We start from the raw sequence: 18,253 nt of genomic DNA on the forward strand, positions 1-18,253 counted from the left end.
TCTTGGGTATACACTTCTCCCAGCTTGTCTGGAATTACATGTGTAAATTTCCATACCCTGAGGAAAGCATGCCACTATCCATCAAATACACAATTTTAGTATCCTGTGGCAGTCTATAATTTGTCTGGTAGCACTGATAATGCCTTTGCTACAAGAACCTTGCACAAAAGGATATCTAATGTTGCCGTCTTTCTTAAAGAAGAAAGTGGTAAATTTGGAGAAATTTGAATTAATTTCCTGAAACTGAAGTTGTCGGGGTTTGCCCACCACTGACAAGCCATGCATAAGCCAACATAGTGACTGGAGTTCAAAACAAACAGGTTTCTGCACTTATACACAAGTATATTCAGGACTACAAATGTTCTAGAATGAAAATTCTGACTGCTTTGTCCTGGATGCTCACCTATTAATCTGTTGTTGGACCAGTTCTACAGATGTGCAAACCTAGGGACCTCTTGCACTAGTTGATCTCACCTGTCATGCTATTCAGGGAGAGAGGCAGACTCTCAGGTAGCTAGGGACCACTGTCAACACATTACATTGCACCCTGAATTGCATAGTAAGCCATTGCCGTCTATAGAGCACTTGAATCATGTGCTTCTTATGACCAACCTCATTAAGCAGTTGGGTAGCTAAATTTTGCACCTGCTGACCCTTCTTTGTGGTCTTTATAGGTAGCCCCATATAGAAAGCCTCACAGGAATCCAGTTTAGAGATCAGACAGGCATATGACATATTGAGTGCTGTCTGCAGTGTCTGCTTAGGAGCATGTTACACCAGAGGTGAATTTAACCCAATTGTTGTATCTTAAGCTGAGAAAAGACGTCTCTTCGGCATGTGTAATATGTTTGAATAGCATTCCAACAGCTGTGTTTACTTTCAGTTCTGTTACTGAAATCCATCTGGTTTTGTTACAGCTCAGTACTGCAGAGGAGGTCCAGGTTGTACGAGCACAAGTTGATGCTTACAGAGAGACCTATGACAACTTAGCAGCTGAAGACAAAGTAAGAGTCCTAGTCATATGTTCAAGCAGATGCAATTGCAGAAAAAATAAAAAGAGGTTCAGTGCTACACCTCCTCCAGAATATATAGTATTTAGGCCCCAGTTCAGTAGAACACTTAAGCACCTGAGTAGTTCCATACGGATTGATGAAACACTGAAGTCAATGGGAATACTCAGATGCTTAAGTTCTTCGCTAGATCAGGATCAGGCCTTAGTAAGTTTCTTGGGCAAGGACTGTGTCCCTTGCAAAATGCCAAGACCACTATCTACGCTTAACCAGCTAGTCTCACTTTTTGTAGACCCTTCTCTGTGTTTTAAAAAGCACAGCAGACATGGTAAATTGTCATCTCTGAGAGAGGCAATCTATGAAATAGCCCGACTCCACCTACCACCTTGTAGCATGCCTCATCATTAGTCTATAATTCTAGGATAGTGCATGGGGATGTTTTGCTGTGTTTTTTTCCTGCTAGATTCTGGAACGTGGCTTTAAAAAGGAATTTTCTGATGTCCCGGTGCATCACATTGATCATCTTTTCAAACTTTACAAACGCCGACCAAGGTAAAATTCCCCTTTGACTCAAACCATTTTCTACATGTTATTATTTTTTACCTTTATGATGGGAGGGGAGATTCTATTTTCTAAGCTCTGTGAAGTATTTTAGTTAGCAGTAGGCCATTGACTGCTAAACTGTTTTTAAAACTGCACCTCTGTAATGACGATGGTCATTAACCATTATTGATGATCAGCTATCATATGGATGACTGACAGACATTTTAAAGCAATCTTCTCCTCTACCCACATTACATATGCTATTTAAAATATGATTATAATAATTAATAAATAACCACCCAAAACATGTCTTTTTATGTGTTTTAAATAATATTTCCTGGTTGCATGCTGCAAGAGATTAAGAGAGTGATGTGAAGTGTTTTTAGTGCTACAAGACCTTGTTCTATGTAGCGAGGAAGAAGAAAGATAAAATATTTATTTTACTATGTATGCCATGGTTGATGACACCAGAGCCCAGAAGATCAAGATGCACCTTGACACTGCTAACCCTTATGGAGATCGGCCAGGCTCAGCCAGAGCTTACAAAGAGGCACTTGCCCATTTAATGAAAGCCATAGATGAAATGGATGACCCTGAAAACATGCCTGAGGGATTAGACCTGCCTGTCTGGGAACGTTTCTGTTTGGCTAGACGAACAAAAGTGGAAGGCGAACAGCTGGTACGTCAAGTGATTTCCATCAGGTTTATTTTGCTGTTGATTTACTGTTTGGAATATACTCTTTGATGCTTTGGGATCTTAACCCAGTGCATCAAGTTCTGAGGACTAAGCAACTGGCAGCACGGTGTAGGTGATCTGTGAGTCCCTAGCTCACTTCCAGAGTGTAGTAGTCATCACTCTTTAGCAAAGCTCCCTCTTCCAGCAGCTACAGAGCAGTATGAATGGCTTTCGAGGAAGCCACATCCTGCTCTCCTCTAAAGAAAGTAAGTGGGAAGTAGGAGCTGTCTCAAAGGATCCCTTCTCATTCTTCTTCCCCATTCCCACCAAAACAAAAGCAAATCATCAAGGCATTTTATACCATTCTGCATCTGTAACCTACATGTACATCTGCTGCATTTGTTTACCCTGATGAACGCTTCTTCCTTCCTAGAGCATCAAGAGCAAATCCTAATAACATGTTGATAGAAAGCCCTGTTACACTATTAGTTGAGGTTAATGTCACCAAGATGTAAACCTTAAATATCCAAAGATGTAGCTAAGATCCACTTTGCTTTGCTGAAGTGAGAAGGAAATGAGACCTTCCTTTCAAAGGAACAAAATATGCATCAGTAAAGGGTAAACTTTCAAAGAGCAGGTAAGGATTAAAACTGTGGACATGCATGGACTTTAATGGGAGTCAGGAAGGTAGCTTGCTCCCTCATCCAGCTCTTAAAAATCTGTTCTTGTGAAGAATGAGCAAAAGTCTGTCTACCATTAAAGGTTTTCTTCTACATTTGCAAAGTTCAGTGTGTTCAAGTCGTTGTGATGTTGTTTGCTTAGGTGAAACGGAAAGCCCTGACGCTAGCGGAGATGCAGGCCTTTCTCCAGAAAAGGATGGATGATGATGAGAAGATAAGGATGGACATTGAAAAAATTTTAAATGAACTCAATATGTAATTTTGCTTATTATTCTTACATTCACATTCATCTACACTTTAGCACTCTGCTGACACAGAATTAAAAGGCTAGTGAGAAGTGTACAGTTCTGTACTGTATCACACATTTCTCTAAAACTCATCTAAGAGACGTAGAGCCCAATTCTGAAAGAGCGTTGACTTCAATGAGAGTTTCAAACGCGTAACGCCGTATTTTTCTTATTCTATCAGCTACTACTACACCATCTGGTTCTCACCGCCTTTTAGTTGGGAGTGTTATTTGGGAACAAACTCCAACAAGATAGTTTATACAAAAAGAAATGTACTTGACTAGGGTGGGGGAGGTTTCTGTGATTCCTTTACAATTATTGATAAAGTTTTTGTTTGTTCAGTAGGGGCTTTCTCCCTTTTAAATTCTGCTTGACCTGACAGGGAAGACAAAACACAGTTTGTATGGAAAGAAGCAACAGAGGGTCCTGTGGCACCTTTGAGACTAACAGAAGTATTGGGAGCATAAGCTTTCGTGGGTAAGAACCTCACTTCTTCAGATGCAAGTCTTGCATCTGAAGAAGTGAGGTTCTTACCCACGAAAGCTTATGCTCCCAATACTTCTGTTAGTCTCAAAGGTGCCACAGGACCCTCTGTTGCTTTTTACAGATTCAGACTAACACGGCTACCCCTCTGATACTATGGAAAGAAGCACTCACTGTAGGAGCAAATAAGAGAAAACAGGGTGTGAGGGAGAAAACCCTTGCTGAAACATGCATTTGGTCATTAGCAAACACAAAGAATTATGAAAATTGGAGTGACCTTTTTTGGTTTTCAGATGATTTCCTAATCTTTCTGTTACCCTCTGATCATAGAGATGTAAAATACAAGCATTTTATCAATCACTAAAAACTGCTATTGGTTCTCTGCAATTTTAGGCTACGAGAGGAGAAGATGAGGTTTCAATTGGATTTGACTATCCAATTTCTGCTTAAACAAGGACAGGTGGAATTGGAGAGTGCTGCTGAGCTAATACCAGATTATACTGACGCTATTCTCCTTCACAAGAGTGTTATTGAAGAACTGAATTGCACAATCCGGGTAATTTACATTTTCGGGAGGAAATTAAGGGCTTTAAATGAATGGATTTTCCTTTGGAGACAGCAGCTTTTATCTAGTTTGACATGGCTGTAATACATGATTTAATCTCTTTTAATGCACTACCATATACCAATGGGCTCAATTGTCATCTTCGTTTTGGAAGGTCCTTGAAGCTATGATGAGTTCTGTAACATCTCTAATATAAAGGCTACTATCCTGAGCACTGATCAATGACATCCTGATCAGTGGAAAGGCAGCATCTTTAAGCACTATGTCCATTCTGTACATGGTGTATGTAGAGAATTAATATCCTATATACCACGCCTACATTCCCCAGTTGTGCAGTCATGTCAGGTAACTGAATGTTGGGTTACAGTGAAACTTCCCAAAATTAAGTGATTCTCCTTTAATATAAAGGTGAAATTGTGGGATCATACATGGCACATTTCATTTTTCATACTCACAGTAAAGGTTATTTTCTTGCCATCCCAGCTGCATAAAAACTTGTTTTTTATTTCTACCGCATACAACCTTCAGTGGTAACTGCAAAATACCTGACACTGGGAGAAGTTCAAATATTGTAGAGGGAAGATGCTTAGGCCCACGTTTTTAAAGGTATTTAAGCATTGCTATGCTCACCATTGCAATGCCTACCTGATTTAGGAGCCTCAATGTCATTTCCAAAAAGGATTTAGGCACTTAGGAGCTAAAATTCCATTGACAGTTGATGGGATTTAGGTGCCCAAATCACCTTTGAGACTGACAGGCTCCTAAATTAGTTAGGTGTATTGCAAGGCTGTGCTCAGCAATGCCTAAATACCTTTAAAAACCTGGGCCGTAGCACTTATATAAGGTGGGAGAACAGACAGGTATTGACTGCAGTTTGTTTCACCCTCATCTGGGATACAAGGCTTAAGCAGTTGCGTTAATTTAAAGTGTCACCAAAAGACAACAAGTGCCATAAAAAAGAACATAAGAATGGCCATACTGGGTCAGACCAATGGTCCATCTAGCCCAGTATCCTCTCTTCTGACTTCTGGCCAAAGCCACATGCTTCAGAGGGAATGAGCAGAACAAGGCAATCATCAAGTGATCCGTCCCATCATCAACTCCCAGCTTCTGGCACTCAGAGGCTAGGGACACCCAGAGTATAGGGTTGCATCCCTGACCATCTTGGCTAATAGCCATTGATGGACCTATCCTCCAGGAATTTATCTAATTCTTTTTTTAACCCAGATATGAGTTTTGGCCTCCACAACATCCCCTGGCAATGAGTTCCACAGGTTGACTGTGCATTGTGTGAAGAAGTACTTCCTTTTTTTGAAAAGTTTCAGAGTAGCAGCCGTGTTAGTCTGTATCCGCAAAAAGAAGAACAGGAGGACTTGTGGCACCTTAGAGACTAACAAATTTATTAGAGCATAAGCTTTCGTGGACTACAGCCCACTTCTTCGGATGCATATAGAATGGAACATATATTGAGGAGATATATATACACACACAGACAGAGAGCATAAACAGGTGGGAGTTGTCTTACCACCTCTGAGAGGCCAATTAATTAAGAGAAAACAAACTTTTGAAGTGATAATCAACCTAGCTCAGTACAGACAGTTAGATAACAAGTGTGAGAATACTTACAAGGCGAGATAGATTCAATGTTTGTAATGGCTCAGCCATTCCCAGTCTTTATTCAAACCGGAGTTGATTGTGTCTAGTTTGCATATCAATTCTAGCTCAGCAGTTTCTCGTTGGAGTCTGTTTTTGAAGTTTTTCTGTTGTAATATAGCCACCCGCAGGTCTGTCACTGAATGACCAGACAGGTTAAAGTGTTCTCCCACTGGTTTTTGAGTATTTTGATTCCTGATGTCAGACTCGTTCACCTGCACATCTACCAATGTGATATATGCCATCATGTGCCAGCAATGCCCCTCTGCCATGTACATTGGCCAAACCGGACAGTCTCTACGCAAAAGAATTAATGGACACAAATCTGACATCAGGAATCAAAATACTCAAAAACCAGTGGGAGAACACTTTAACCTGTCTGGTCATTCAGTGACAGACCTGCGGGTGGCTATATTACAACAGAAAAACTTCAAAAACAGACTCCAACGAGAAACTGCTGAGCTAGAATTGATATGCAAACTAGACACAATCAACTCCGGTTTGAATAAAGACTGGGAATGGCTGAGCCATTACAAACATTGAATCTATCTCGCCTTGTAAGTATTCTCACACTTGTTATCTAACTGTCTGTACTGAGCTAGGTTGATTATCACTTCAAAAGTTTGTTTTCTCTTAATTAATTGGCCTCTCAGAGGTGGTAAGACAACTCCCACCTGTTTATGCTCTCTGTCTGTGTGTGTATATATATCTCCTCAATATATGTTCCATTCTATATGCATCCGAAGAAGTGGGCTGTAGTCCACGAAAGCTTATGCTCTAATAAATTTGTTAGTCTCTAAGGTGCCACAAGTCCTCCTGTTCTTCTTTTTTCCTTTTTTTGTTTTGTTTTAAACCTGCTGCCTATTAATTTCATTGGGGAACCCCAGTTCTTGTAGTATATGATGGACAAATATCACTTCCTTATTCATTTCGTCCACACCATTCATGATATTACAAACCTCGATCGTATCCCCCCTCATTCATCTTTTTTCCAAGCTGAAAAGTGCCAGACTTTTTAATCTCTCCTCATACGAAGCTGTTCTATACCCTTAGTCGTTGTTCCCCTTCTCTGTACCTTTTCTAATTCTAGTATGTTTTTGAGATGGAGCAACGAGAACTGCATGTAGTATTCAAGGTGTGGGCATACCAGGGATTTATATAGTAGCATTATGATATTTTCTGTCTTATCTATCCCTTTCCTGATGGTTCCTAACATTGTTAGCTTTTTTGACATGAAGTCTGTCTGGACACCAGCCTCTGAAAAGGAGTGCAGTGTGGCACATTAAAATTACTGAAATTAGAAATTGGGAGTCCTGTCCATCCTGTTACAGCAAAAAATTATTCCATAATCCATAAATTATGCTAAAATTAATCTCTTTTTCAGGCTCAAGGAGAAAAGAAAATTGCTAGCATGGTGGAAAGTAAAGACTTCTCTAAAGGGATATTTCAGCTGGAATGGGAACATAAAAAAATGAAGATGCTGATGGAAGATCTAAACCAGAGGGCTCGGGATATTCAAAATCTGCATGTTTCAAGAGATCGCCAGCTAGTAAGTAACTCTGAAATTGAGATTTTTATCTGGAGAAAAGCTGCTGTCCATGTTTGTAGCATTATTTGTATTCTTCAATTGTCCTACATCTACAGGGAAACCTAGCCCAAGCTAGGACAGCAATTTAACCTTAAGGACTAAATTTTGCTTTGCCATTTGTGTAACTCTGAAGTCTTTGGAGTTGTACAGGTGTAACTAGGCTTGGGAAGATACGATTAAAATCATTAGTCAGTGAAAAATGTCAATTTCACCTGACACTCAGAAAGAGAACCCCCGCTCTCAAAAAAAATCCATCAATAACAGTCGGCAAGTGCAGACTCCTCTGGACCTCGCTCCCACAGGGTTCTGCGGTCACTGACCCCGTGGCCATGCAGGGAGTCCTCTGCAGCTGTGCTGTCACAGGCCCACTCAATTACTCAGCAGTGGAGTTAGGGTGACCAGATGTCCCGATTTTATAGGGACAGTCCCAATTTTTGGGTCTTTTTCTTATATAGGCTCCTATTACCTCCCAGTCCCTGTGCAGATTTTTCACACTTGCTGTCCGGTCACCCTAAGTGGAGTATGCAGGACTGTCCCCTGGACCTGGCTGGGGGTCTCTGCTCTGCTGGACTGGGACCACAGCCTCCCCTTCACTTGGGTGTCTTGGGCCCCTCAGCCATGCAGGGAGCCTCTTGCAGCACTGCTATCAGTGCTACCCTAACCCCCCACTTACTTTCCTAAGAATATAAGAACGGCCATACTGGGTCAGACCAAAGGTCCATCTAGCCCAGTATCCTGTCTTCTGACAGTGGCCAATGCCAGGTGCCCCAGAGGGAGTGAACAGAACAGGGAATCATCAAGTGATCCATCACCTGTTGCCTATTCCCAGCTTCTCACAGAGGCTAGGGACACCATCTCGGCTAATAGATATTGATAGTCAAAATTATTTAAAAAAAAAATTCTGTCAAGCCTCGGTGTAACTGAGGGCAGAATTGGTTCTAAACTTCCGCGTCTCAATATTAGCACTTAAAGCAAGGAATCAGGATTTTACAGCCTTACGTAATTCATTTTTAAATAAAACACATTCTTGATCTTAAATGAAAGTTCTGAAGTGCCTCCATTTGGTATCTCACAGAAAATCACATTATTGGTGTGCTTTAAAAAAAAAAAAAAAAAAGCAGCCACTTTTGAATTTTCTGATTTCAGAAGTGCAAAAAGAGGACTTTTAGGACTGATGCCAACAAAAGAACCAACAGGTACCCAAAAGGTGACTGGATGCTGGAAAGTTCCTGCAGCAAAATCACCAACAGTGTGTTACTATTTGTTTGGGTGATCCCAAAAAGGCTTCCCTGACCCAGGAAGTGGACAAGTCATCTGCAAACATCTGATTGCTATTGGTCATGAGTTATTTAAGACTATTTTATGTTTCCCACCTGACAACAAGATCCTTGCAAACAATATGCTACCTATTGGGTCTCCCAGAGAAATATTTTAATAAATTATCTAGAAAATACTGTGAAAGTAAAGTTTCAGAATAGCAGCCGTGTTAGTCTGTATCCGCAAAAAGAAGAACAGGAGGACTTGTGGCACTTTAGAGACTAACAAATTTATTAGAGCATAAGCTTTCGTGGACTACAGCCCACTTCTTCGGATGCATATAGAATGGAACATATATTGAGGAGATATATATACACACATACAGAGAGCATAAACAGGTGGGAGTTGTCTTACCACCTCTGAGAGGCCAATTAATTAAGAGAAAAAAAACTTTTGAAGTGATAATCAAGCTAGCCGAGTACAGACAGACAGTTAGATAACAAGTGTGAGAATACTTACAAGGGGAAATAGATTCAATGTTTGTAATGGCTCAACCATTCCCAGTCCTTATTCAAACCGGCGTTGATTGTGTCTAGTTTGCATATCAATTCTAGCTCAGCAGTTTCTCGTTGGAGTCTGTTTTTGAAGTTTTTCTGTTGTAATATAGCCACCCGCAGGTCTGTCACTGAATGACCAGACAGGTTAAAGTGTTCTCCCACTGGTTTTTGAGTATTTTGATTCCTGATGTCAGATTTGTGTCCATTAATTCTTTTGCGTAGAGACTGTCCGGTTTGGCCAATGTACATGGCAGAGGGGCATTGCTGGCACATGATGGCATATATCACATTGGTAGATGTGCAGGTGAACGAGCCCCTGATGGTATGGCTGATGTGATTAGGTCCTATGATGATGTCACTGGAATAGATATGTGGACAGAGTTGACATCGGGGTTTGTTACAAGGATAGGTTCCTGGGTTAGTGGTTTTGTTCAGTGATGTGTGGTTGCTGGTGAGTATTTGCTTTAGGTTGGGGGGTTGTCTGTAACCGAGGACAGGTCTGTCTCCCAAGATCTGTGAGAGTAAAGGATCATCTTTCAGGATAGGTTGTAGATCTCTGATGATGCGCTGGAGAGGTTTTAATTGGGGGCTGAAGGTGACAGCTAGTGGTGTTCTGTTATTTTCTTTGTTGGGCCTGTCTTGTAGGAGGTGACTTCTGGGTACTCGTCTGGCTCTGTCAATCTGTTTTTTCACTTCAGCAGGTGGGTATTGTAGTTTTAAGAATGCTTGATAGAGATCTTGTAGGTGCTTGTCTCTATCCGAGGGATTGGAGCAAATGCGGTTATATCTTAGAGCTTGGCTGTAGACAATGGATCGTGTGGTGTGTCCTGGATGGAAGCTGGAGGCATGTAGGTAAGTGTAGCGGTCAGTAGGTTTCCGGTATAGGGTGGTATTTATGTGACCATCGCTTATTAGCACAGTAGTGTCCAGGAAATGGACCGCTTTTGTGGATTGATCTAGGCTGAGGTTGATGGTGGGATGGAAATTATTGAAATCATGGTGAAATTCCTCAAGGGCTTCTTTTCCATGGGTCCAGATGATGAAGATGTCATCAATGTAGCGCAAGTAGAGTAGGGGCGTTAGGGGACGAGAGCTAAGGAAGCGTTGTTCTAAGTCAGCCATAAAAATGTTGGCATATTGTGGGGCCATGCGGGTACCCATAGCAGTGCCGCTGACTTGAAGGTATATATTGTCCCCAAATGTGAAATAGTTGTGGGTGAGGACAAAATCACAAAGTTCAGCCACCAGGTTAGCTGTGACATTATCAGGGATACTGTTCCTGATAGCTTGTAGTCCATCTTTGTGTGGAATATTGGTGTAGAGGGCTTCTACGTCCATAGTGGCCAGGATGGTGTTTTCTGGAAGATCACCGATGGATTGTAGTTTCCTCAGGAAGTCAGTGGTGTCTCGAAGATAGCTGGGAGTGCTGGTAGCGTAGGGTCTGAGGAGAGAGTCTACATAACCAGACAAGCCTGATGTTAGGGTGCCAATGCCTGAGATGATGGGGCGTCCAGGATATCCAGGTTTATGGATCTTGGGTAGCAAATAGAATACCCCTGGTCGGGGTTCTAGGCATGTGTCTGTACAGATTTGTTCCTGTGCTTTGTCAGGGAGTTTTTTTAGCAGATGGTGTACAGGCCATTATCCTCTGATCCCACTGAGGATTACCTAAAGAAACTACACCATCTGCTAAAAAAACTCCCTGACAAAGCACAGGAACAAATCTGTACAGACACATGCCTAGAACCCCGACCAGGGGTATTCTATTTGCTACCCAAGATCCATAAACCTGGATATCCTGGACGCCCCATCATCTCAGGCATTGGCACCCTAACATCAGGCTTGTCTGGTTATGTAGACTCTCTCCTCAGACCCTACGCTACCAGCACTCCCAGCTATCTTCGAGACACCACTGACTTCCTGAGGAAACTACAATCCATCGGTGATCTTCCAGAAAACACCATCCTGGCCACTATGGACGTAGAAGCCCTCTACACCAATATTCCACACAAAGATGGACTACAAGCTATCAGGAACAGTATCCCTGATAATGTCACAGCTAACCTGGTGGCTGAACTTTGTGATTTTGTCCTCACCCACAACTATTTCACATTTGGGGACAATATATACCTTCAAGTCAGCGGCACTGCTATGGGTACCCGCATGGCCCCACAATATGCCAACATTTTTATGGCTGACTTAGAACAACGCTTCCTTAGCTCTCGTCCCCTAACGCCCCTACTCTACTTGCGCTACATTGATGACATCTTCATCATCTGGACCCATGGAAAAGAAGCCCTTGAGGAATTTCACCATGATTTCAATAATTTCCATCCCACCATCAACCTCAGCCTAGATCAATCCACAAAAGCGGTCCATTTCCTGGACACTACTGTGCTAATAAGCGATGGTCACATAAATACCACCCTATACCGGAAACCTACTGACCGCTACACTTACCTACATGCCTCCAGCTTCCATCCAGGACACACCACACGATCCATTGTCTACAGCCAAGCTCTAAGATATAACCGCATTTGCTCCAATCCCTCGGATAGAGACAAGCACCTACAAGATCTCTATCAAGCATTCTTAAAACTACAATACCCACCTGCTGAAGTGAAAAAACAGATTGACAGAGCCAGACGAGTACCCAGAAGTCACCTCCTACAAGACAGGCCCAACAAAGAAAATAACAGAACACCACTAGCTGTCACCTTCAGCCCCCAATTAAAACCTCTCCAGCGCATCATCAGAGATCTACAACCTATCCTGAAAGATGATCCTTTACTCTCACAGATCTTGGGAGACAGACCTGTCCTCGCTTACAGACAACCCCCCAACCTAAAGCAAATACTCACCAGCAACCACACATCACTGAACAAAACCACTAACCCAGGAACCTATCCTTGTAACAAACCCCGATGTCAACTCTGTCCACATATCTATTCCAGTGACATCATCATAGGACCTAATCACATCAGCCATACCATCAGGGGCTCGTTCACCTGCACATCTACCAATGTGATATATGCCATCATGTGCCAGCAATGCCCCTCTGCCATGTACATTGGCCAAACCGGACAGTCTCTACGCAAAAGAATTAATGGACACAAATCTGACATCAGGAATCAAAATACTCAAAAACCAGTGGGAGAACACTTTAACCTGTCTGGTCATTCAGTGACAGACCTGCGGGTGGCTATATTACAACAGAAAAACTTCAAAAACAGACTCCAACGAGAAACTGCTGAGCTAGAATTGATATGCAAACTAGACACAATCAACGCCGGTTTGAATAAGGACTGGGAATGGTTGAGCCATTACAAACATTGAATCTATTTCCCCTTGTAAGTATTCTCACACTTGTTATCTAACTGTCTGTCTGTACTCGGCTAGCTTGATTATCACTTCAAAAGTTTTTTTTCTCTTAATTAATTGGCCTCTCAGAGGTGGTAAGACAACTCCCACCTGTTTATGCTCTCTGTATGTGTGTATATATATCTCCTCAATATATGTTCCATTCTATATGCATCCGAAGAAGTGGGCTGTAGTCCACGAAAGCTTATGCTCTAATAAATTTGTTAGTCTCTAAGGTGCCACAAGTCCTCCTGTTCTTCTTTTTGTGAAAGTAAAGTAACAATAAAATTCAGACCTATAAGGGGGTCACTTCATAAAGGAAAAGCATACCTTCTCAAAAGGTACCATCTGTTAGAACCATGCTTATGGGCTCTGTGGGACATCAGTCTCTGTCTAGCTAGATTAGGCAGAAACATTTTGCATTCTCCCCCATGAACATGGCTTGGGGAGTATATCACATCTCATTAATACAATGTAAATGGACTTACCCAGCCTGGTTCTGTCACTGGGAGAAGGGATGGTAAAAGTGTGCCTTTGCTATGTAGAGCATAACCTCCAGCGCCTTAGTCACCAAAACCATGGGACTTTCTTTTAAGATCTCTACTCTTAAGCGTGTCTGTTGTTAGAAGCAGCTCTCAAAATCTGTAATCTCTTAAAATACTGAGTGTATTAGAGTTAACAATGCTAATAAATGAATACATGAATGCTTGAATAGAATGTTCTCAAGTACTCAAGCAGCATCTAAGAAATGTTCATTTTATGGTTTCTAGAAATGCTTTGTGCTACGCAAGATTAAAACAAATGTTTTTTCTAAGTTTCATAGAGCTTGACTGTCAACCTAGGATCTTGAAATGGTTGAAAAACACTCAGATACCTAGTAGTCTGATTTCTCTTTTTATTCTGCAGTTCCTACGTATACTAAACTATGACAGCCGCATCACCCAACAGGTTTCAGTAATGGAGCAGATGCTTGGTGTGATGGATAAGGTAAATCCTAAATGTGTTGTACCTATTGAGTTCCTGGGGGTGGGCAGGCACAAGCAGCTTTAATAAAGTGCATATTTGCTTTATTCAACTGGAAATGGACAGCTGCACAAGAAGAATGTGAAGAAGTATCAGAAAGTATTTAAAGATCTGGAGAAGCGCATCTGTTTAAAGGAACAAGCAAACTACAAACTCAGCCAGGAGCTGCAAGAAATACTTGTGTCTGTTTCAGAAAGGCGGCATATCTTTGAAGCAGCTGGTGAGTCACCTTCTGTAGCATGCTTTAGGTCACAAGTAAAAGACATTCATAAAATACCTCTCCAAAACTGGTCAGTTCTTCTTTCCATCAGCAGCACTATAGGGACAAAACACTGCCAGCAGCAGATTTTTGTTACGTTACATATACAGAGATGGTATTGCCCTGCCTAAGAGAGCACTTTCAATATCCATCAGACACTAAGGATATGCCTAGACTTGAGATTTTTGCTCCTGTTGTAACTCAAGTTAATTAACTGTTGCTAGTATAAGTTGGTGAAACTCCATTGAAGTCATAAAACTATTCCCATTTGCATCGGCAGAGACTTTGGTACAATGCCTCTGTCCTCTCTAAAAAATAAATTCATCCCTCCTCCTCTCACCATTTGTGCCTGAGCAAAACAGAAGTAGTAATACGTTGCAAGAGCAAAAATTGTCCCCAAGTGTGAGCTCTTTTGAAAGTTTAGCCTTGTCACTGAAATAAGATACACCCTGGGGCAGGGCCTACAATAGATATTTTCTCTATGAACTATTTCTCATATTTTGCTTTGCACAGACACACAGCTGGTTTCTGAAAAAGCCGCAAAGGAGCATTACCAGGATATTGTGCAGCGACGACAGCTAGTGGATCTTGCAAAAGAACAGGCCCAAGAGATTTCAGTTCTTCAGGCAGAAGTTGAAAGGCTGAGAATGAGAACATTTCCCGCCCTTTTTGAAATGGAATATTAGCAGAAGGGTACTTCCACCAACATAAACGCATACGAGTTCATCGTTGCTTATCTCCTTTGCTTACCGTAGATACATCTCTCTACAAAAGAATTGATTTCTTCATTTACTATTCTAAAATATTTTACTAGACTGAGTATGAAAGCTATTTTGTACAGTTTCTACCCAATTTTGGTGTGCCTGTTGTAAAACTGCAATTTATGATTTCATAGCTTAATGACAGACGCGTGTTTATTACTATAGAAATAGATATTTTGAACAACAGTCACCTTGTGTACTATGTAGTCTGCAATGCACGTTCCTATGATGCCGAAGAATGGAAGCAATTCAGAAAACGCTGAATTGTATTTACTTAGGAAAAAAATATGGGGCAAAATTGCCAAGTAGTATAACTAAAAATAGTTTTGTTAAAAATCAATTATTAGTACATGTGTTGAATGAAACCACAAATATACTGATTTAAAATAAAACAGTTCATCGTCATTGCTTCATGATACCATGATGACAGGCAGCATCAGGTGCCCTTTACCTTACAATCATAGAATATCAGGGTTGGAAGGGACCTCAGGTGGTCATCTAGTTCAACCCCCTGCTCATTGATTATATTATAATTAAAAGAAAACCCCCACAACGCTCCTGCTTCATTTAACTCCCAAGTCTTGAGTTCAGGATCCCATATTTCACCTCATTAGTTGATGCCATCACACACTGAACCGGTCAACGTCGGTTAACATCACAGGAAAATGCTCTCAGCACTGTTTTTATGTGTTTTTTTCAATTGTGCTAATTGACATGATACACAATTCTGAACTTGGAAGGCTTGGTAAGTGAAGTATGCACTGGTTTTCAAAACGGTTTTAAATTCTGGAAGATACAATTTAAGTCTATACCCACTGTTAATAATTTTGAATCCTAAAGAATTGAACATCTTTTCATTTTTAAACCATTATTAGTTTCATCTTATTTCTGCTCTTAGATTTTTTTTAACATACAGTGAAGTGGAATAAAATCTAACAGTCCTTCGATTGAATAAGCCTTATTAGAACTACCCTACCGGACTCTTCTTAAACAGTTTCTACTCTATGCCCTGCTAGTGGAGTCCAACTTCAGATGTGTTGGCATAAGATTTCTTCTCATACCACTTCTCTCCCCAAAGAGATGGGAAGCAGATAAAGAAAAGAGGAACCTTTAGTAAATTCTACCAGGTGGTCTAAGATGGACCTGCACAGGAATTTCCTGCCATTACAGTTCCCCCCCACCTGTTCCAAATTGTTTCTTCTTTCATCTTTCCTAAGAAATATGCCTCAAGTCGGAGCCCCATTCCAAGGTGACATCACTAACAGCATTAATACTTTTGTTTAGCAAATACTACAGTTATCAAAACTTCTTGATTGCTGTTACTGCCTTCTTCTAGATTTGACTTCTGTTTATTGCTTTATCATTTTAACTATGATTCATAATTAGTCTAATTACCTCTCCATGGTTCTTCCCAGATTTCTTACCTCGTACCAAGTCCTCATCAGGAGGGAGGGTTGAATTCCAATCTAGCAGAACCGAAGAGCCCTAGGAGGGCAGCTACTCCCTTCTGGATGCCCCATCTTCTTACCCGAGCCACTGTATCAGCCCCTTCTTCATCTTAGTAACCACACAGATTATCAAATGATTTAATAATGAACACTTCTTATATAAATTCCTACTTAGCAGTAAAATTCACCCTCTACCTTCCACCCAAGAGGGCCTTGCTGCAGAATTTGGGTCTCGTGCCACCTGATAGACAGGAGCGTGGTAATCTGGAACAGCAAAACGAAAATATACTACTTCTAAACTCAGATTTTTCCTGATTTCCCTACAGGTACATCAGAAGTGTCTTAGAGTTGAGGAAGGGAGTATAAATTGTCACATGTACAATAAAACAAAGTTACACCAGATTAGGAATCTGTACATGTACAATGAATTGGTGCATTCTGGAGGCGTGTGGGGCAGTTGGGGTTCTTATAAATTTACATTAGATCAGGCCTGCACAACATGCGGCCTGTGGGGGCTCACTGTGCGGCCCGCGAGCAAGTGGCGGGGGGAGCTGCTGGCTTTACCCCCTGCCCAGGGGCTGAGCCCACCTCACAGCCCCGCCCGTGCGTACCACGCTCTGGCTGCTGAGAAGCGCGGCTGCCAGGTTTGCCCCCTGCCGGGGGAAGGAGAGGGGGCCAACCTCACAGCCCCGCGCGTGCACACCGCGCTCTGACCAGCCGGCTGGCGAGAAGCGTGGCTGCCGGGTTCGGCCCCTGCCGGGGCGGGGGGAGGGGGCAGAAGAGCAGCAACCTCTCAGCCCCGACCGGTGAGAAGCGTGGCTGCTGGCTTTGTCCCCTGCCTGGGGGGGCAACCCCACAGCCCCCATGCGCGTGCTGCGCTCCGACCGCCTGGCCGCCAACCGCCCAAACGGCCAGAAGTGTGTGCACGTGTCTCCATCTCCCGCTCCCCCGGCCTGGCGTACAGCGGGTGCATCACTTCCGGGGCCTGCTGAGGCAGGAAGCGCTGGGCACGAGGCAGAGCCGGTAAGTGCGAGTGAAGGGAGGGGCGCCCGGCCTGGGCTCAAGCCGCAGCTGTGGGGGACTGGGCCGAGACCCCCCCAAACCCACTCTTCGGTTGGGGGTGGGGTGGCTATTGCGCTGGTTGCTCCCAGGGCGGCCTCCGTAGTGATGAGGTGGGGTTTGAACTGTCTGTGGGCAGCCGGAAAAACCCCGGGGGGAGCAGGCAGAGAGAGAGAGAGAGTGTGTGTGGGTGGGTGTCAGCTTTAGGCCAATTCAACCGAGTCCCCTGAATCGGGCCCCACGCCCTAGCCCCGGTACGGCATGCCGGGGTGGCCCGACTTCCCCAGGGCGCTATTTAAAGGGCCTGGGGCTCCAGCTGCCTCTACTGCACCCCCTGCCCTGCCCGCAGCCAGCCCCTGCCGCACCCCCTGCCCTGTCTCCAGCAAACTCCTGCCGCACCCCCCTGCCTGAAGCCAGCCAGTCCCGCACTCCTGTCTCCAGCCCAGCCAACCCCTGCCGCACCCCCCTGCGGCCCTGCCTGAAGCCAGCCAGCCCGCCCCATATCCCCCTGTCTCCAGCCAGCTCCGCACCCCTTGCCCTGCCTCCAGTCAGCCCCATGTCCACTGGTGCCCTGCAGTTCCCAAGGCAGGAACCCTGCACATCTGCTTCAATGAGGGGGGCAGGGAGCAGCTGGGACCCACACATGTGCACACCACTAGGGTGACCAGACAGCAAGTGTAAAAAACCAGAACAGGGGTGGGGGGGTAATAGGAGCCTATATAAAAAAAGACCCAAAAATTGGGACTGTCCCTATAAAATCGGGACATCTGGTCACCCTAGGACATCCCCAGGGAGTGGCGGGGACCCACACATGTGAAATGGAGCTCATTAATAACTGATCAACAGCATATATATATAATTTTATTATTTATATAGTTATGGAAAGTAAATAATACATGGAAGAAAGGAAAGGCTTTTTTTTTTTTACATGTTTTTTTTTCTTCTAGTCATCCCTGCTGGGGCCCTGCCAAAAATGTTCGAATTGGGCCTCGCACTTCCTAAAGCCGGCCCTGTGTGTGTGTGTGTGTGTTTTGCACCTGCCCT

General features: G+C 43.1%; 1 protein-coding gene across 1 annotated transcript in view; it reads left to right on the forward strand.

Moving 5' to 3' along the window:
- The window catches only part of CFAP43 (cilia and flagella associated protein 43), an 87,978-nt gene extending 72,871 nt beyond the window's left edge, over positions 1 to 15,107 (forward strand). The window contains exons 31-39 of the mRNA XM_065552541.1: positions 918 to 1,004; positions 1,474 to 1,562; positions 2,025 to 2,232; positions 3,052 to 3,164; positions 4,073 to 4,235; positions 7,282 to 7,446; positions 13,566 to 13,646; positions 13,749 to 13,902; positions 14,455 to 15,107. Of these exons, the coding sequence (XP_065408613.1) occupies positions 918 to 1,004; positions 1,474 to 1,562; positions 2,025 to 2,232; positions 3,052 to 3,164; positions 4,073 to 4,235; positions 7,282 to 7,446; positions 13,566 to 13,646; positions 13,749 to 13,902; positions 14,455 to 14,627 (1,233 nt within the window). The 3' untranslated portion in view covers positions 14,628 to 15,107. The remainder of the gene's footprint in view (positions 1 to 917; positions 1,005 to 1,473; positions 1,563 to 2,024; positions 2,233 to 3,051; positions 3,165 to 4,072; positions 4,236 to 7,281; positions 7,447 to 13,565; positions 13,647 to 13,748; positions 13,903 to 14,454) is intronic.
- The last annotated feature ends 3,146 nt before the right edge of the window (positions 15,108 to 18,253 follow it).

The sequence above is a fragment of the Chrysemys picta genome, chromosome 7 (assembly GCF_011386835.1).
Source record: "Chrysemys picta bellii isolate R12L10 chromosome 7, ASM1138683v2, whole genome shotgun sequence".
NCBI lineage: Eukaryota > Metazoa > Chordata > Testudines > Emydidae > Chrysemys > Chrysemys picta.